This window comes from Entelurus aequoreus, linkage group LG06 (genome assembly GCF_033978785.1).
Source record: "Entelurus aequoreus isolate RoL-2023_Sb linkage group LG06, RoL_Eaeq_v1.1, whole genome shotgun sequence".
Taxonomy (NCBI): domain Eukaryota; kingdom Metazoa; phylum Chordata; class Actinopteri; order Syngnathiformes; family Syngnathidae; genus Entelurus; species Entelurus aequoreus.
This window is the reverse complement of record NC_084736.1, coordinates 72291640-72313365: the sequence shown is the minus strand read 5'-3', so window position 1 is coordinate 72313365 and position 21726 is coordinate 72291640. Positions and strand designations below refer to the sequence as shown.

The window sequence follows — 21726 nt, the reverse complement described above, 5'->3', positions numbered from 1 at the left end:
TGCGGCGCCCCTAGAGAATGCCGTCCTTGCAATTGCCATGATATTGCCCTTGTATCTAAAACTGCCACTGCCTGTTCTTTATTTGACTTGCTGTTGGGAGCAAAACCAAGTTTATCCAAATTATAATATACATGTTGAAAACGGAAACCACATGTCGAATTTGCATACTTAATCCAACTGTCAAACTTGCATACTTAATCCTACATGATCAAAAGAGAAGCATATTTCTGTCAGGTTCAAACACTGATGACATCTATTAAACAAGACAAGAGGCAAAGAATTAAACAGAGACATAATTAAATTTGGACTCAATTGAGGAGACATGCCTGGACACACTGTCCTCTTGCACAGTCTCCAGCACGCTCTGCCAAAAGATTGCACTCCTCCTTCTTTATTTGACTTTCTCCGACCACCTGACCACCGCTTCCACTTCCAGAGGGAAGTGGGTCGTAAACAGCGTTGCCTTTGGTTAAAGAATAGTTCAAAAGAAGAGGTCGTAAAATAGTTCAAAAAGAGGTCCATAAAATAGTTCAAAAAGAGTTTGTCTGGAAATTGGGCAGATCCTGTCATCTCTCCGCTCTGAAGTCCTGGGGCCAGAACAACATCCACTTCCTTTTTTCTACCCTCCTATCATATGACAATTGTTGTTGTTGCATGTATTGAAAATGTTTATTTTAAAAATAATAATAATAAAAATAAAATAAAATACAAAAATTAAAAAATTAAAAATTAAAAATTAAAAAAAAATTAAAAAAAGAAAAGGTTTATTTAAAAAATCATGTAGAGAGTGGTGGAAATCACAGTACCCAAAGGTTCTTTTTTATAAAAAATAAAAAAAAAACATAAAATACTGAAATGCCTTATCATACAATACGATATTTTACAAACAATTGTCATAAGTGCAAAAAATACTATTGGGTCAAAACTTAAGGTTAACAATTTGAAGGGTTGACTGTCCAAAACCTATAAAATAAAAATATTAATTCAGATACCATTGCTTATTTGCTTGTTCTTTGTGGCGTCAAAGTGTGTGCGTTTACTTCAACAAAATGGATTGATATATATCTATTAAATACACGCAGGCAAATCTATTTATGTCAATTTTACGTCTTTTTTAACATAATTGAATCAGCATAACGTTAACGTAATAAACTCGCTGGAATATAAAGACAATTTAACATACATCCATAAACGTGGATGCATATGAAAAAGTGCAATATATTTATCTGTACAGTAACCTATTTATTTGTTTATATATGCACCTTATTGCTTTTTTATCCTGCACTACCATGAGCTAATGCAATGCAACGAAATTTCGTTCTTATCTGTACTGTAAAGTTAAAATTTGAATGACAATCAAAAGGAAGTCTACGTCTAAGTCTAAGTCTTAACGTTATACGTCTTTACAATTATGCATATCATTTGCTTTTTTTCCCCACAGGTTTGAAGACTTTCATCCTCACACTGCATATTTTTAATATGTCTAGTTTTATCAAATCAAATGCGCATTTATAGTAAGTTTGTAGTAGAATCAGTTGTAGGTTTTTGAAGAAATGTACATCCAGTAATTGAAAAATGTCAAAACAATGGAATAAAAATCAAAGAGCAGCAATTCTTAATAACAAACGTAAAAGGTTTCCTTTTTGTGACATGAACGTGACGTGTAATATTGTTTGGTGCGTGGAGTTCTTCTTTTTCCACTCGACACCCTTTTGAGTGGGCGGATGTGACGTAATCGAGTTGGGCGGATGTGACGTCATCGAGTGCTGCGTCATTACGTCCCCCAATTGGCGCACAAAATTCAAACACCGAAACAGGAAGAATATACAAAAGTGAGTCCTTGCCTCTTCGTTTTATTTTAAGCCTTCTAATACAACTGTAAAGGATTGGTGACATTTCTTCACATCATTTTACGATAAGTATGAACCTGTTAACGCCCCCGTCAATAGTCGAACAATGCGTTTGTGTTTACGATGCTATACGCTAGCTAGCTTTGTTGTGCTAACGCCTGTTACTTGTTTCCGACATGAATTAGCAGATAGCAAGTACGTAGACGTGGTTAATTAAATATGTGCCGGTATAATATACATTTTAATAAATGATTAGTTTCTAACAGTGTTGGTGACACTCAAAATTATAAACGAATATGAACTCTACGAGTCCATCCATCCATCCATCCCTTTTCTACCGTTTGTCCCTTTTGGGGTCGCGGGGGATGCTGGAGCCTATCTCAGCTGCATTCTAGCGGAAGGCGGGGTACATCCTGGACAAGTCGTATGTGCGAGTCAAGTATATTAAAAAAGTGTTTTTCAACCACTGTGCCGCGGCACACTAGTGTGGCGTTAGATACAGTCTGGTGTGCCGTGGGAGATTGTGTAATTTCACCTAATTGGGTTAAAAATATTTTTTGCAAACCAGTAATTATAATCCGCAAATGTGTCGGTGCTGTCTAGAGCAGTGTTTTACAATCATTGTTGATGACTGAAGTGCTGATATCAACCAAACCTAACCCCGCCCCAACCCCCTCCACATCCCACCCCCCATATTGTAAATAATGTAAATAATTCAATGTATATACTCTGATGATTAACTTGTGTGATGACTGTATTATGGTGATAGTATATATTTGTACCATGAATTGATTAACGGGGACCCCGACTTAAACAAGTTGAAAAACGTATTTGGGTGTTACCATTTAGTGGTCAATTGTACGGAATATGTACTGTACTGTGCAATCTACTAATAAAAGTTTCAATCAATCAATCAATGTGCCGCGGGATATTGTCTGGTGTGCCGTGGGAAATTATGCAACTTCACCTAATTGCTCCAAAAAATATATTTTGCAAATCAATAATTATAAAATGTGCCGTTGTCCAGTGCAGTGTTTTTCCAACCTTTTTTGGTATGTAACACTTAAACCAAAAATGAACAAAAGGCAAGTCCCGCTAGGAAAAGGCACTGAAGCATAGTGATGGCTATGCAAAATAAAAGTAAAACTGAACTGGCTACAAAGTAAACAAAAACAGAATGCTGGACGACAGCAAAAACTTACAGCGTGAGAGAGCAGGGAGACGGCGTCCACAAAGTACATCCGTACATGACATGGCAATCAACAGTGTCCCCACAATGAAGGATAGCGTCAGCACAACTTAAATAGTCTTGATTGTGAAAACAATAGCAGGTGCGGGGAATAGCGTTCAAGGAAGACATGAAACTGCTACAGGAAAATACCAACAAAAGAGGAAAAGCCACCAAAATAGGAGCAGAAGACAAGAACTAAAACACTACACACAGGAAAACGCCAAAAAACTCAAAATAAGTCACAACGTGATGTGACAGGTCGTGACAGCACACCTACGTTGAGACAAGAGCTATAGTGATGCATGCTTGGTTATGGTTTAAAATTCATATCCAACAATTGCGAGAACAACTTTTTATTGTCAATACTGAGTTTCATTTTTCAATGATTTCTGCTGGTAGTGTGCCTCGGGATTTTTTCAATAAAAAAATGTGCCTTGGCTCAGAAAAGGTTGAACAACACTGTATTAATAGATGCCCAAGACAAAAAGGCCTATTTTCCTCAAATATTACACAACTGGAGAATTTTGCTGCAAGGTTAAATATCCCGATAGTTCGCCATATTCATATTTTTTCACACACATTGTAAAGCTTGTAAAATGTCATAGTAACCAGAACAATGCACCTCTTGCAGTGTGGAAATAAAGAATTAAAGATGCTACGATTGTTGTATCTATCACAAATTAAATGCTGCCATGTTAAATTACAACAGGACTATCAAAATTATATTGTATGGTATATACTACAATCTATTTGGCTAAAAGTCTGATTCGCATGTGGTTATATTGTTGCTTGCAAATTATAATATGACTCCAGACTTGCTGTAAGCACTGGCACATCTCTCAGTTCAACATGCCGCAACGCCTCGTATCCTACAATTTGTACCAATGGTTTTTTTAAGATGCTCTCTGTTTGCAGCTAAGATGAGTGCAGCATCCTCGCCGATCTCCCGTGTACGCCAAGGATGGATGTCCTCCACCTCATCTATCAAAAACAAGGGTGCATCACCAGCTGCCTGTAGCACACCGCTGCTTGCGGCCTTCCCTGGCAATGATGACGAGAAAGAGCGACGTCAGCGCAGACGATCTCGAGTCATTGACCTTCAAGCTGCTGCAGACTCCTCTTTCTGTGACTCTGTCACTCACAGGTACATGGTATTCTACAACAATCAACAAATATCCGTCCATTTTTTTCTTGTTTGTAAAGTGCCTCCATCCTGCTGTCAAACTTTAGTCCAAATGATATGTCAGATCGTTATTACATCTAATTGACATTTTATATTTATTTGTCAGCACATTAACATATATAACAATACTTTGGGTCCCTTCAGGCTGATCGATGCCACTGTTACCCCAGATGCTCAATATTTGCAAAGCAAATGGTCAGTGTTATAATAATATATTTATTTAATGGAGTTTATTTGATAGACACACAATAACTTAGACAAACAAAGAAAGCGGCAGTCCAATGCGTGTTACACGGTGCTTACAGTCCTCAACCTACCAATGTGGACCTAACACAGCCAATGAGCGCTCCTTCGCTGACGTCATGCTTCACTGGCAACGGGCACCACCCTTTAAAAACACAAGCTCACACTCTTGTCTCATGAAACATCTCTCAACTGCATTTACATAGTATTTAAAAGTAAGGCATTAATTACTTTCTATAGTAATTACATCTATCAAAGAATAGTTCAGTTAGTAATTCAATGACCTTTTTTTGGAAAAGTAATGAGTAACTACAGTGTTTCCCACACATTCATTTATTTGTGGCGGCCCGCCACGAAAGAATTACGTCCGCCACAAATAAATAAAAAATATATATATCCATCCATCCATCCATCCATCTTCTTCCGCTTATCCGAGGTCGGGTCGCGGGGGCGGCAGCTTATCCGAGGTCGGGTCGCGGGGGCAGCAGCTTAATATATATATATTTTATTTTTTTATTTTTTTTGTCCTGTCCAGCTTCTCAGGCAAATCATATAGTTGATGTAGATGCCCATATAGGCTGTTCAGATTTACTTTACAAAAGAGAAGTGTAGGATACTTCTCTTGTTGCCTTATTTGTATTTCACCACTACTGTTTTCTGTTTATTTGTTACTGACTGTGGCAGGACACCTCTGCCTCTGTTTCACTTTATGTTGCTGGTAAATAATATGGTTGTAGTAGTAGGCTAAAGTTAAATTATTTAATATGCACTAATTAAAGGGGCAGAGCTTTAAGAGACATTTTAGCTTTTATATTTTATAAGATATATTTTTTGTAAGAACCACATTTAATAAATATATTTCAGTGAATAACTTATTGTTCAAATCTGTATATAAATATGTACATAAAGTGTTGTAATTATATTGTAAAATGGATGGATGGATGGACATTTAAAACAAAACTGTTATTATTAATTAGTAAGTATACATTTTTTTAGCCTTTTTAGAGAAAATCATATCATTGTAGTAAATTATGCAAATTACTCGATGATGTCATAGTGACCACGCGTACCCCCCATACAGATCACCATCTCAATTCACCAAATTTTTTGACGGTTGTTAGGTAGGGCCTGGCGGACGTTTCCGCTCTTGAGTGCTTTCCTAGTTTAAGTATGTAATTTGAAAAAAATAGCTGCGGCTCTAAAATGGCCTCTGTCCTGCTTATATATATAATGATATTTTTCTGCCTTGAGAATGTACGCAAGGTAAAAGCAATATTTGCTTACAGTGCGGCAGGGACACCGGCTGCTGTGCCCAAGTTGTCCAATGCACAGATCTCAGAACATTACTCCACTTGCATCAAACTCTCCACTGAGAATGTAAGTAAAGCATGTTTTTATTAATGCCCTTAAAACGTTAAGTGTTTGTGTTATCCTTGTTTACTAATGCATTGTTATTTTTTAACAGAAAATTACCACAAAAAACGCCTTTGGTCTGCATCTTATTGACTACATGGCCGATATTCTCAAACAGAAAGATTCAGAGCTCACAAACTTCAAGGTAGGTTGGAAGTTTGACACATGGTTGATGTTCTGTAATTCTGTGAAATCTTGGGGTTTAATACATTGTATCAATGCTATTAGAACATGTCATTTTCCTTGGCACAGATATATCTTATGATAATGAAAACATTTGGATAATTTAATTAATTTGTTGCAATAGTGATACATAGCTTGAATGTTATATTGAAAACCTAACGGCTGAGTTACTAACTGCTGTGGTCTGCTACTGATATGGTTTTGTAAAAACCTGTATTGTATGTGGTACTTCGTACCAGTCGTCATACAATATATTTACCAATGTCTAAAAGTGCAGTAATCCACTTGTAACGGTAGTGGTCTGAGGGGAGGAGGCCATAGTCGCCGTCTAATTTGCAAAATTGGACATGACCCATTTACATGTAATTGTAATGGATACTGTAGAAGAGGAATAACGGGGGGCACACAAAGTGAGTAAAAAAAAAACATGAAAAGCACAACAAGTATGTCTTAACTATGCCTTCTGTTGCGTTTTTTTTTTTTTTTTTTCGTAAGTGCTTTTAGATTGGGGAAGGGGTCCACAGCAGGACCCGCTACTGGTTGAGAAAAGAAATGTGTGCTTTCATGTCAGTCTCTTGTTAGAAAGACCACAATTTTTAGATCTTTATGCCTTTGTTTCATTAATGATGTTTTTTGTCAAGCATTACATTTTTGCACTTTGTTAGTACCGTATTTTTCGGAGCATAAGTCGCACCGGAGTATAAGTCGCACCTGCCGAAAATGCATAATAAAGAAGGAAAAAAACATATATAAGTCGCACTGGAGCCCTGTCAAACTATGAAAAAAACTGCGACATATAGTCCGAAAAATACGGTAGTCCAAATATAACAGGGTCCTCGTGGATCATTAAAAGTCTAAAATACCACTTTTGGTTCTAAGGCCTTAAAAGCCTTAAATAGTCCTGAATGTCTCAAATTTTCAAAGGGGATGTAGTCAATTTTATAGGGGGCTGAGCTAAGGAAATATCTTTCTTTTTTTTACAAGCATTTTTTAAATGCAGCGTAACAAATCAAAATGTAAATAATTGCTGGCTGTGAATAGCTCAATATGGCTCCGAAAGCACCCGTTAATAATAATAATAGATTTTATTTAGCGTCCTAAGAATCAACATTGAAATTGTACTTTTAACATGTGTGCATTAATAAAAAGTAAACTCATAAAACGCTCCACTATTCGCAGATAAACGGTATAATGATAAACCGCGGTAAAATTTCCCACAGTTAGTATTATCGTTTTTGAACTAAAATGATCTTAAAGGCCTACTGAAATCCACTATTACCGACCACGCAGTCTGATAGTTTATATATCAATGATGAAATCTTAACATTGCAACACATGCCAATACGGCCGGGTTAACTTATAAAGTGCAATTTTAAAATTCCCGCCACACTTCCGGTTGAAAAACTCCTTTGGATATGATTTATGCGCGTGATGTCACAAAATCCACGGAAGTGGTTGGACCACATCGGACCGGATACAAAAACCTCTTGTTTTCTTCGACAAAATTCCACAGTATTCTGGACATCTGTGTTGGTGAATCTTTTGCAATTTGTTTAATGAACAATGGAGGCTGCAAAGAAGAACGTTGTAGGTGGGATCGATCGGTGTATTAGCGGCTAAGTACAATACTTACAGCAACACAACAAGGACTACTTACTTAGCAGACGCCTAGCCGATGCTTGCCGCCAAACCCACGGATGAAGTCCTTCGTCGCGCCGTTGATCGCTGGAACGCAGGTGAGCACGGCTGTTGATGGGAAGATGAGGGCTGGCTGGCGTAGGTGGAGCGCTAATGTTTTTAGCATAGTTCTGTGAGGTCCGGTTGCTAAGTTGCTAAATTAGCCTTAGCGTCGTTAGCAACAGCATTGTTAAGCCTTACCAGGCTGAGAATTTTTAACCGTGTAGTTACATGTACATGGTTTAATAGTATTGTTGATCTTCTGTCTATCCTTCCAGTCAGGGGTTTATTTATTTTGTTTCTATCTTCATTTGAGAACGATGCTATCACGTTAGCTCAGTAGCTAAGTGTGTCACCGATGTATTGTCGTGGAGATAGAAGTCACTTTAAATGTCCATTTCGCGTGCTCGACTCTCATTTTCAAGAGGATATATTATCCGAGGTGGTTTAAAATACAAATTCATGATCCACAATAGAAAAAGGAGAGAGTGTGGACTCCAATGAGCCAGCTTGTACCTAAGTTACAGTCAGAGTGAAAAAAGATACGTCCATCACTGCCTCTCTAGTCCTTCACTGTAACGTTCCTCATCTACGAATCTTTCATCCTCGCTCAAATAATGGGGTACTCGTCGCTTTGTCGCTCCGAATCTCTCTCGCTCCATTGTAAACAAAGGAAAATTGTGAGGAATATTACCTCCTGTGACGTCACGCTACTTCCGGTACAGGCAAGGCTTTTTTTTATCAGCGAGCAAAAGTTGCGAACTTTATCGTCGATTTTCTCTACTAAATCCTTTCAGCAAAAATATGGCAATATCGCGAAATGATCAAGTATGACACATAGAATGGATCTGCTATTCCCGTTTAAATAAAAAAAATTAATTTCAGTAGGCCTTTAAAACCGTCATTGATAACACAGAAACTCATGGACCAGTGACAATGCTCATTTACTGGAAAAGCACGCTAGCACTAGCTAATTTGAATGCCAACATGAAAACAACAGACAATAACATTTTTCTCCATTAAAAAACTGTCGTCACATAAACCGACATGACGCATCCCTCACACATTTTATTCTTTATTGTTAAAAGAAACACTAAAACTTTCACAAATGAACATGGAAGAAGATAAACCTAATGAAACACTCAACAAAAAAAATACGGCTCTTAGGTCGCCAGAACAATATCAATATGTAAAACGACATTTGTAAAGTTACAAAGGACTTAAAGTTAGTATTGTTAGCAGACGACACACTTGCGTTTTGTTCAGGTAAACACACAGAAGCTAATACAAATAATAACGGAAGAAATTAACAAATTTAAAAGATGGTTTGACAAAAAAAGGCTTTCTCTCAATCTTAGTCAAACTAAAAATAATGCTATTTGTAAACAGTAGAAAATAGCATCATACACAAATACAAATAGACAGAGTAGACATCGAAAGGGTAAAATAAACTAGATTTTTGGGTGTAATAATAGATGGTAAAATTAACTGGAAATCTCATATAAAAAATATGCAACATAAGTTGGCAAGAAATATTTTAATAATGAACATGGCAAAATATGTTTTGGACCGAAAATCACTTTGTATACTCTACTGCTCGCTAGTGTTACCATATCTGAGTTATTGTGTAGAAATATGGGGCAATAACTACAAAAGTACCCTTCGTTCATTAACCGTGTTACAAAAAAGATCAATTAGAATAATACATAATGTTGGACATAGAGAACATACAAACACTATTTATTGAATCAAAAATATTGAAATTCAACGATTTGTAAAAAAAAATTGCAAACCGCTAAAATAATGTACAAAGCAAACTACTGTATATAACCTGTTCCCCAAGAATGTACAACAATTCTTCTCAACTAAAGAGCAGAAATATAACCTTGGAGGGTTCTCAAGAAGTTTCTTCACTAGATTTGTCGCTGGTTGTTTTTTGAAAAGAGTATCGATCTAGAGATTACTCGTTAAAAAGTCCTTAAGTTGGCGGAACGTATCCCTTCTGCTACATCTACACCAGGTGCATACAGAGTGTGTTAACAAGCGGAGGGACCCAGACATTCCTGTGATAATGTGTTTATTTCCACATTTTATTTTAGAAAATAATAAATGCATGAAAATCACTGAAAATGCTGGCTTTTTGAGTCCTTAGTCAGTCTTTGTCTGTTTCCTTTTTCAGGTAGCAGCTGGGACCTTGGATGCAAGTACTAAGATCTATGCTGTCCGAGTGGATGCAGTTCATGCAGATGCCTACAGAGTACTTGGTGGCCTTGGGGCTGAAACCAAACCAGGAGAAGGTGAGATCGTCAAGGACTATGTTTACACTGTAGGCCAATGTGGCCCAAATCTGATTTTTTTTTTAGCTAACTGTTTACACTCCAAGGTAAATGTGATTTTTATCAGACTCCAGTGTAGGCGTGAAAACAAAGGAAGTTTACCGGGAGGAAGTTGCTACTACAACAAAATAAATTAAAAGTCACAACACCTTAAAAATGAGTGGGGTTTTTTACGTGAAAATAAATTAGAGTAATATAATGTATGAATGGATGTATAAAGTGTAATGTATTTGGGAGGGTTCTATTCTGTTAATGGCTGTTAAGTAGAGGAGATACTGACCAATTGATGTGGATCTATGTGAGCTTTATTTTTGAACTCACAAGTAAGCAAATGCGCCACAGCGTCAATTCCGGTCCTTCAACAATCGCAATTTCTTCGGAATCAAAATATATATTACATATTTAAGTTAAGTTAAAGTACCAATGATTGTCACACACACACTGGGTGTGGTGAATTGTGCCGGGAATCATAGCCTATTATTTGCGCACTATTGACAATTGATGCACCAAATAGACTTTGCTCTCCAAAACCGGATGTTGCGGTAAAATATCCACTTCCGCTGGCGACTGCGTCTTTCCCCACCCCGCGCTCACGAGTAATGTAGCTTGACCAAAGCTGACGAAAAAAATCACATTTGGGTCGCATTGTGTTTAGACTGAAGTCACATTTAAAAAAGATCGGATTCCAATCACATTCAGGACTACCTCCTGATGCGATTTGCAAAAAAATCTAATCTGTGTCACTTGAGGGCAAAAATATCAGATTTGGTGTGCAGTGTAAACAGGGTCATTGTTGTGAACTGATTTTATGGATTGTGAGCCTTTGGTGCATGGTAATTTTTTCTGAAATTACTATGTTTAGACAATTCTGAATTTTTTCTTCGTGCCACTGTAGATCATGCCATAAAGGAGGAAGAGCAAAATGAAGATACTGAGGTGACGGCCAAACAGCCAAAGAGGAAGAGGCCTCCAAAGAAGACTGTGGAGCAGAATTTGAGCAACATTAACAGCGCTGAGTCTGAGAGGAAATGTGAGGTACGGCATCATAGCATCCGATAATTATTTGGTGTGTTTTTGCACAAAAACACTAAAAGTGAATATTTTCTTTTACCCTACTTATCGTCACAACACTGGGTTTCAAAGTTTGCACAAAAAGCAGTGACCCAAACACTTTCTAGACCACAGTAAGAAGTAACAACTCTCTCTAAATTGTAGGCATTTTAGTGTCTGTGTGTATTTGATGGATCCTTTATTGATTAATAATCCACATAATGTTACAATTTGATCAATAACTTAGCTTATAAAGATCTATGTCATGCAGTCTGATACAAGACATGTATGACTCTACTTGAACTTAATTTGAAGGAGAGCGCGGGCGGGTAACTGGAAGTCAGCTCCACGGAGCAGCAAGTAGCTACGTTTATGAAGTCAAAGGCGATAGAACTGGACATTGAAAACATAGAAGTTCGCCACCCACTCCAAAGAAAGTAAGATGGTTCCAGAGCAGCAATAAACCAAAACACAAAATTGCGCTAATAAAACAGGGAAGAAAGTTAAAAGGATCAAACTAAATGGAATACCAGAAGAAGCAAGGATAAATGGTCATCAGGAATATGGAAGAACTGAATAAATGTCAGTAACTGCAAACAACATTCCCTTATCTATGACACATACAAGCAACACTGAATCAAACATGGAATTAGAAACTTTTTCCTTTATAGATCAGAAAAATCCAGAGTTGAAGATTGATTGTGATCCAGATACAAATTTCTTCACCCACAGCCAAAATAATTGTTTATATTACACGGACGGACAATACAATACCAACGTTAAATCCAACAATAAATCTATATCTTTAAATCTCTATTATTCATCTCACCTGCAGAAGTTTGTACGCAAATTACAACAATATGAAGCATTTTTTGAGACAATTCAACAAACCATTCAAAGTGATTGCTATATCAGAAACATGGATCAATGATGACAAGGCAATACATTTACATTAACAGAACCAACAAGATTGGAGGCAGATTTGCAATTTACTTGATGAAGGACTTACATTACAAAGTGGTAAAAAACATGTGATTCGCTGTCGAAAATATTTGAGTGTATAACCGTGGAAATATGTCGTGAAAAAAGCAAAATTTACTGGTCAGCTGTAGGTACTTTGCAGGTACTTATGTAGGTACTTAAGTCAAGTATTAAAAAGTTTGAGGATTGTATTAAGGCAACTTTGTTCGAAATCAGCCAAAAAGTATTTTTTATGTGATGACTTCAGCATTGACCTCTTGAACCGCAACTTCATAGATACAATGTATAACTTGAGTTTATATCCAAGAATCACAAGGCCAAGTAGATTAACATTGTCCATGGAAACAATTTAGAAAGAAGCAGGGTTAGGGTTAGTCAAACAACCCTAACCCTAAGTCAAACAATGTACTAATATGATCCGCTTTCAGATGCTGTTCAAACGGGAAATGTTTACAAAGTACAAGGAAGAAGAATTTTGATAAATGTCTTGAATCTTTTTGAAAATGAGAAATAACCCATTTCATAATGGGAATTATAACTGACTTAACTGCCTATCAAGAGTACTGTTGTATTTCATCGATGTAAATTGTGTTGCAATAAGAGAATAGGAAGTGGTCATATGTGTCAGTTAGGGGTGTGGGGAAAAATCGATTCTAATTCGAATCGTGATTCTCACGTTGTGCGATTCAGAATCAAATCTCATTTTTTAAAAATCGATTTTTTTTAAATGGTATTTATTTATTTTTTAAAAATATTTTTTTATTTTTTTATTTTTTATGAATCAATCTAACAAAACAATACACAGCAATACCATAACAATGCAATCCAATTCCAAAACCAACACTCAGAACTGCAATAAACAGAGCAATTGAGAGGAGACACAAACACGACAAAGAACAATCCAAAAGTAGTGAAACAAAAATGAATATTATCAACAACAGTATCAATATTAGTTACAATTTCAACATAGCAGTGATTAAAAATCCCTCATTGACATTATCATTAGACATTAATATAAAAAAAAAAGAACAATAGTGTCACAGTGGCTTACACTTGCATCGCATCTCATAAGCTTGACAAAACACTGTATCCAATATTTTCACAAAGATAAAATAAGTCATATTTTTGGTTCATTTAATAGTTCAAACAAATTTACATTATTGCAATCAGTTGATAAAACATTGTCCTTTTACAATTATAAAAGCTTTTTACAAAAATCTACTACTCTGCTTGCATGTCAGCAGACTGGGGTAGATCCTGCTGAAATCCTATGTATTGAATGAATAGAGAATCGTTTTGAATCGGGAAAAAAATCGTTTTTGAATCGAGAATCGTGTTGAATTGGAAAAAAAATCGATTTTGAATCGAATCGTGACCCCAAGAATCGATATTGAATTGAATCGTGGGACACCCAAAGATTCACAGCCCTAGTGTCAGTAATATCAATAATTGCAAAAGGGGTAGGATTAAATACGCTTCTCCTTTTTGGATATATGGTGAAGATACATTGGTATATGTTAATTGTATCATATTGTGACTGCATACATGTTCGAAATAAACTTGCATCAAAACAAAACAATTCAAGCAAACAAAGCATGTTGGCTTTTATTTTACAGCATGTATCTATATCATACTTACACGCCACATATGCCTGCTTTTTCTATCCACCCAGGTGGACCCCATGTTTCATCGAATGGCGTCATCCTTTGATGAGAGTAGCACAACTGGGGTATTCCTTTCTGTTCTGTTCAGTGAGAACAGTCGCTGTGAGCTGCTCTTCCCATCCCACATGACCCTTCTGCAGTCCACTGCTTCATACTCGCCTCCACCTCCAATGGCAGTTCCTGCATCCCCATTCATGGGTAAAAAAACACATACAGTATATAAACAGTGTGTCGTTTTGTTTTATTCTGTGCTGATTTTGAAGAAAATGTGAACACATTTTTATGGGAGAGACAGAATATCAACTTATAAATTCAATTTAAAAATGAATCAAACACTTAGATACCGGTCACAGAAACTCCTCTATTCAAACCGCTCCACCACCATGGCAGAAATTAATTTACCAGTTTAATCGTTTTACTCATATTCCATCTTTGTTACAATACACCTACCATAATAAATCTAGACTGTTCTTATCTTAATAAAGGGTTAAACTTTCAAGATCAGCCATACTTATTTTTTCCACTGTATATTTTATATGGTAACTTGTAATATCCAAAGTCAACGATCCCATTTGTGACCAGATTGCATGTTTCCAGCCATATATACATGTATATCTCTGGTTTCTGATTCTGGCAGCTGGACTGCAGCGTTCTCAAGAGAAGAGCTCCATTTGCCCCTCTCTGCAGGACTTTTCCTTCACGAGCTGGAACCCAGAGCAGGTGAGAGAATAGCTTGACTTCAGATAAATATGAATTTACCGTATTTTTCGGACTATAAGTCGCAGTTTTTTTCATAGTTTGGCCGGGGGTGCGACTTAGTGAAGTGAATTACATTTATATAGCGCTTTTTCTCAAGTGACTCAAAGCGCTTTACATAGTGAAACCCAATATCTAAGTTACATTCAAACCAGTGTGGGTGGCACTGGGAGCAGGTGGGTAAAGTGTCTTGCCCAAGGACACAACGGCAGTGACTAGGATGGCGGAAGCGGGGATCGAACCTGCAACCCTCAAGTTGCTGGCACGGCCGCTCTACCAACCGAGCTATACCGCCCCTGACTTATACTCAGGAGCGACTTATGTGTGAAATTATTAACACATTACTGTAAAATATCAAATAATATTACTTAGCTCATTCACGTAAGAGACTAGACGTATAAGATTTCATGGGATTTAGCGATTAGGAGTGACAGATTGTTTGGTAAACGTATAGCATGTTCTATATGTTATAGTTATTTGAATGACTCTTACCATAATATGTTACGTTAACATACCAGGCACGTTCTCAGTTGGTTATTTATGCCTCATATAACATACACTTATTCAGCCTGTTGTTCATTATTCTTTATTTATTTTAAATTGCCTTTCAAATGTCTATTCTTGGTGTTGGGTTTTATCAAATAAATTTCACCAAAAAATGCGACTTGTGTTTTTTTCCTTCTTTATTATGCATTTTCGGCCGGTGCAACTTATACTCCGAAAAATACGGTAGTTATATATATATATATATATATATATATATATATATATATATATATATATATATATATATATATATATATATATATATATATATATATATATATATATATATATATATATATATATATATATATATGTATATATATATATATATATATATATATATATATGTATATATATATATATATATATATATATATATATATATGTATATATATATATGTATATATATATATATATATATATATATATATGTATATATATATATATATATATATATGTTCTACAGTAAACTCTAATGGAATTGATGTTTGTCTTCTTTTAGACAATGAGCCAACATTTGGAGAAGATGAAGCAAGGTGAACACGTGTTTGATGTCAATGCTGAACCTGAACTCGAAGTTGAAGAGGATTATCCCGAATTTGATGCCGACTATGAGGACGGTGACAGTGAGGAGGGGGTGAAGGAACATAAAGAGGGCTGTGTGGCCTCTGGTTCTGGAAAAGGACGGTGAGAACCTTTCCTATTTGATTTATTTACCGGTATGTATTTATTTTTTATTTGCAGAATATACAATGTAAAATAGAACACATGTAGGAGAAATGTTAAGACACTAAGGTCTTGTAAAGCCACCTCCCCCAAGACGTCACTTTTTTCAGGATAGACAACTCAAGTGCAATAAGCTATATAAATAATCTTTGATTTATTGATTGATGAAAGGTGCATTGCACCAATAAATGTGAGGATTTTTGCATTTAATTAACAAACATTTTATTAAATTTTATTTTCACAAAAAGCACACACTATGGTGGTAAAATAATTTTAAAAGGTAAAAACTGAACTTAAAACAAAAGATGAAAAACTGAATTATTGTTTTTTATATTGCTATTGTTATTTAAATCAATTGGTTTTGCTACTATTGTTACTTTACTTGTTGTTGTTTATTCGTTACTAATTTATATCAAAGTTGTTGTTTTTTTAATTTAAATTTAAATTTGAGTTTTGGTGGTACAACAAATACTCATGTTTTCAAATTAATGAATAATTGTAATTAATCGTGACTACAATATCAATCAAAAATAATTGTGATTATTATTTTTGCTATAATCAGCCAGCCCTCCTTCACTGCACATGTAATATTTCGCTATGTTAGTGATTAGAGATGTTATAATTCCAAGAATGTTGGGTTTCAGCAGCACAGACGCGTATGCACGCTTCAGGCACTTTAAAAAAAAGATTCATAATGTTCCCAGGGCTCTGCGTCAGTTCAGACTGGTTTTAAAGATATTGTACATCTAGTATACCAAAATAAACATAGTAACAGAAGTATAAGGCCACCAAGTGTGCATTTGCTGCTTTTCTAGGCTTCTGTGCGTGACCGATGGTGAATGCATTTACAGTTTTGGAACTACACTCGTGTGGATGGAGGTTGTTTTAACCCTGGATATGCATTTTTGAAACTAATACACGTGTTTGTGTGGACATGTCCTCGATGGAATACCTCTGGATGAGTGCTTTTAATTTAGCTATTTATTTATGACATTCCAGCTGTTCTTGAAGATTTTTTATCTTTTCTTTTAGTATTTTAATAAATAGATTTTAATATTTTTTTGTAACATGATATATTAACATTTGAGTGGGACTATTAAGAGATATTTTTGTATCGCTTATTTTTAGCAATAGAAGATTTTTTTAATAGATTATGTAATCCATGGTAATAAGTTCTGTTTTTAAATTAATTTTTGCTTTTTATAAATGGGAAAACAAAGCAATAAATACAGTATCAAGTCCGCCACCACTCTGGACTCTTTTAGAACACAGCTTAAAACTCACCTCTTTACCGCAGATTACTTTTGATTTATGTGTTCATTGTGAGTTTGTTTGTTTATTTTAGATTCCTTTGTGTGTCTCAGTGTCTGTTTCTGTTGTTTTTTTGTTTTGTTTTTTTGTTTCTCTACTCGGGCTGATGTAACAGTTGGTTGGGGGGCGCATAATAAATGAAAATAACATAACATATATAGATAAATGTTTGGTAAGCCATCTCCGCATCCCGATGTTTGAAAATCTCGTCTGATGACACATTTGCAAATTAGATTTTCAAGGATTCCACATTTTTCTGAGTAAATTTACGATGTTTCTTTTCAACTTCAGTTTTTCTGTGTAAAATGTTTGTAAAGTACTAATAATAATATGAAATATTAGTAAGTAGTAAACCAGAAATCATTGAATTAGTGAAATAATTAGGTAAAATATTATTAAATAAAGTTGCAGAGGAGTTTATCCTTGTTGATGCATTCCTAAGTGGATACAAAATAATAGTTATGAATTGAATTTAGAAATGCACTAAATAATTAGATTCATGTTTTAAAAGATCATTATTAAAATCCTCCCAAAAAAAGACCAGCCTTATTTTGATTTTTAAAACAACAGAGCAGCTGTTTTTGTGCAGTGTATATGACGCTTGCAGAATTCTCTCATGACTAATGACAGTAATTATGTTTGCATGGTTTACATCAGAGCTTGTTGCTTTTGTGAATACTTTGCACTTTCTGTGGTGATCCAGTGATGTGATTCCAATTGGAGAGGCAGATATCGCCACTATGTGCCTGCAGCTGTCCTCTCAGCCCAGAGAGTATTCATACTTCAGCCCCAGAACAATGGCCACGTGGGCAGGACCGGGCTACTGGCAGTTCAAGCCAAAGCACAAATGTGAGTGACATGAAACAAATGACTGACTGGATTGCAATTCTCGTCCAAACTGCACACCAAACAATTTTTGCAGTGATCATACATCTTTTTATAATAGTTTGTTTTGTGTTCTGTGTGACTTAACCATTTCATTTTAATCTCCCCATTAGTGGACCATTTGCCCGACAAGGAGACGCGTAAAAAGAAGCCAAAAAAGTCTTTTGAAATGGATTTCAATGCGGATGTCAACTTTGACCCCTACTTCCGTACCACAAAAGTAACTTTTTTTTCTTCCTCTCCTACGCAATGGCTTACAACCAAATGCTCTGCGGAAAATTATTGTTTTAGTTTTCTAATGAACTAACCAAAGGTAACAAGAAAATTATATTTACATACTGTAGGGCGTTATACTTACTTTAGGAGATCTACAGCAGCTTAAGAAAAATAAAGAAAATATATTTTTCAAACCTGCCAAGCTTACTTAAGTTTTGTTAAAGGAAATACCGTAATTTCCGGACTATAAGCCGCACCTGACTATAAGCCGCACCAGCTAAATTTAGGGGAAAATACAGATTGCTCCATATATAAGCTGCACCCGACTATAAGCCGCAGGGTTTTGATGTGTAATTAGCGTAGTATATAGGGGTTCCTGCTACCACGGAGGGGATTGTCGGGACAGAGATGACTGTTTGGGAACGCAAAGCGTCCCATTTATTAACAATAAATCTTTCAATCATTCAATCAAACTTTCACATCTTTGACATGGCGAACAATATTCATGCAGAGTACAAATAATACAACAGTGCAAAGTAATACAAAGTGCTCGCCTGTACGTTATCAAAATAACCAGCCTACCGGTATATGAAAAGTCAGTCTTTAATCATTGTGTCATCGTCTTCCTCATGTGTACTAAAACCACCGAAATCCTCTTCGTCGGTGTCGGAGAAGAACAGGCCGTATATAAGCCGCACCGTTGTATAAGCCGCAGGGACCAGAACGAGGGGAAAAAGTAGCGGCTTATAGTCCGGAAATTACGGTATTCATGCTTTAGTTCCTGCAGTGAGAGAGTAAACTGAGTTTTGGGTGATCAGAAACCTCCCCAAAAAATCTCCACCCAGAAAATATTTTTGGAGACCGGGGTAGGCCCCAGCTGTACTGCCACACTTTAATGTAATTTATTTAATGCACACTTAATACAATACAGAAAAACTGCACACTGCAAAATCTGAAATCTAAGTAAGATGAAATATCTCAAATAAGGGTGATATTTGCTTATTTTCTGTCTGATAAGATAATTCTTCTCTCTAAGCAGATTTTATGTTAGTCTTTTACTTGTTTTAAGGGTTTTGGTCCTAAATGATCTCAGTAACATATTACAGCTTGTTGCTGAGATTTGATGACCTCTTTTGAGTAAAACATGCTTGAAACTAGAATATCAACTGATGCAAAGCTGTGTCATCAACACTCACAAGTATAAAACTGCTTTTTCAAAGTAATAATTTCTTATTTCAAGCATGAAAAAAAATCATGATTTTGACACAATTGTGTCTCATAATTAAAACAACTGTTTTATTTTCAATGAAACAATAGAAAAGATGTACTCATATAGTAGTACAGTTGGCACAGTACAGCAAATTGACAGTTGATATTTAAACATTTAACATGTGATATTTCTAACAATTTTGAACGGAAATAGTTCATGCACATTCAGATAAATTTCTCAAAATTCCAATTAAAAAAATTTTGACCGGGGGCCGGGCTGTATATATGCGCACTAATTGACTGAAAGAGCACACACTTGGCGCGATGATGTCATGTTATGGATGCGAAAATGCATTTTTAGACCATATGATTTGCCTGAGCGGCTCGTAGACCCCGAGAGTAACAAGCGCTTGCCTTGTTGCCTTTCCATTAAGAACAATAAATTCGTTTTTCGTATAAGTTTGCTGGTTTCAAGAAATGTAATGCCGAGCGCATATCATTATGTCAAGATAATGGCACTAGCATTTACTTAATTTAAGAATATTTTTCAACATATTGAGCAAAAAGGTCTCTTTTTTTTCCTACCAAGAAAAGTGCACTTGTTATTAGTGAGAATATACTTATTTTAAGGTAGTTTTGGGTTCATTGAGGTTAGCTAATTTTACTTGTTTTGGAAAGTCTTGACAAGCCAAATTTTCTTGTTCTATTGGCAGATAACTATGCTTAGTTCAAATAAAATACCCCTCATTTTTGTATTTTTTTTTATCTTGTTTTTGAACACTGACTTTTTGGAGTGCACATTCTACTGTGGCCTGCTTAAGGCACAATTGTACAATAATCATGCTCTCTAGTCAGCATCTTGATACGCCACACTTGTGAGATTTAGATTCATATAGACTTGAGAATGCTATGAGAGAAATAGGGTTTTTTGTGCACATATAAAAAAAATATTTTTGAGTTCTGCTCATGAAAGATGAGAGCAAAAACAAAAGTGTTTTTAAATTAGGATAGGATAGGACTTTGTCATTGCACAAGTACAACGAAACTATGTTTTCAGCACAAACCTGTTCAAGATTAGACAAACAAAGAGTGTACAGGGTTACTCAAAATTATTGAGTAAAACAAACAGAATACAGTTAAGGTGTATCTTTGGGAAATGTGCTGATTTGAATCATAATTCATAGTAATTACTGCGATCATTCATGAGTTAATCCTGTTTTTTTTAACACCTTTAGATTGCTCTAACTGACACTTAGCAAACAACTGGTAATCTGTTTAATCATAATTCAGTTCTTTGGTCTCCCATCATTTAGCTTTACCAATAGCTTTTGTTGCACTTGCTTTAAGGCAGGAATGTTAAACTTTTAGATATTTGTGCTAAATCTGATGTCTCCCTTCCCTTTTTTTATAGGCAGCCACCACCATTAGCAAGTCAGCCCTCAGCTCCAGCAACAAGAAAACAACCCTAGCAGCGGAATTCCAGTTTCCTCCAGAGACACTGTCTCAGCTAAGCCTGAAACCTTCTGCGTCGGTGAGCTGTAAATACCAGTGTCAGCTTACATATATATCTGATTTATAGTTATTGAGCAACTGAAATGTACATGCATATGCACTTTGTACATAATTTATCCATATTCCAGCCATCTGTAAAATGCACTGCTGTCCAAAGCGCATTCTATGAGACATTTTTATCACACAACTATTTTCAAATGTTCCCTTGGCATATTCTAGAAATGAATTTAATTAATTTTTAATGCAATGTATTACAGTTGCTGTTGCTGTTAGCAAAAAGTGCCCGCTGCGATGTATCAGGTTGCTTATTTCAGCATGTTTTGTAGTGTTGTTAACTTCCTCATTATAACTAAATAGCAACGTAATTACTGTCAAATGACACAACATTGAAACTAATGGCAGTATTACCAGGTTACTACCTACCTTGAAAAAGTTTTGATCATTGAAAGGAAAGAGGAATATTCTTCAAAATATATTGCTTTTTTAAAAATGTTTACTCTAGTTATGTCAAGAGGCGCAAAGACGACTCTCTGGGGAGCTTGGAGAAGGCATCGGCGATTATGACTACAACAATCCCAACGATACGGCAAACTTTTGTCCAGGTCTTCAGGTGAGACATTTCATTGTACTTGCTTACCCTAAAATATTTTAATAAATATATTGGTATTTTGTCATGTGTCATGTACTGCACAATAGGGGTGGAGGTTGTTAATGATTATTAATGTTAATGTTAAACGCTATATTGTGGTCTACA

At 35.8% G+C, this 21726-nt stretch overlaps 1 protein-coding gene across 1 annotated transcript in view; it reads left to right on the top strand.

Moving 5' to 3' along the window:
- The first annotated feature begins 1707 nt into the window (after positions 1-1707).
- The window catches only part of LOC133651650 (condensin complex subunit 2-like), a 28956-nt gene continuing 8937 nt past the window's right edge, over positions 1708-21726 (top strand). The window contains exons 1-13 of the mRNA XM_062049652.1: positions 1708-1832; positions 3997-4225; positions 5794-5884; positions 5973-6069; positions 9964-10077; positions 11012-11151; positions 13820-14009; positions 14449-14531; positions 15616-15800; positions 17854-17999; positions 18149-18255; positions 20872-20991; positions 21475-21582. Coding sequence (XP_061905636.1) covers positions 4002-4225; positions 5794-5884; positions 5973-6069; positions 9964-10077; positions 11012-11151; positions 13820-14009; positions 14449-14531; positions 15616-15800; positions 17854-17999; positions 18149-18255; positions 20872-20991; positions 21475-21582 — 1605 coding nt within the window. The 5' untranslated portion in view covers positions 1708-1832; positions 3997-4001. The remainder of the gene's footprint in view (positions 1833-3996; positions 4226-5793; positions 5885-5972; positions 6070-9963; positions 10078-11011; positions 11152-13819; positions 14010-14448; positions 14532-15615; positions 15801-17853; positions 18000-18148; positions 18256-20871; positions 20992-21474; positions 21583-21726) is intronic.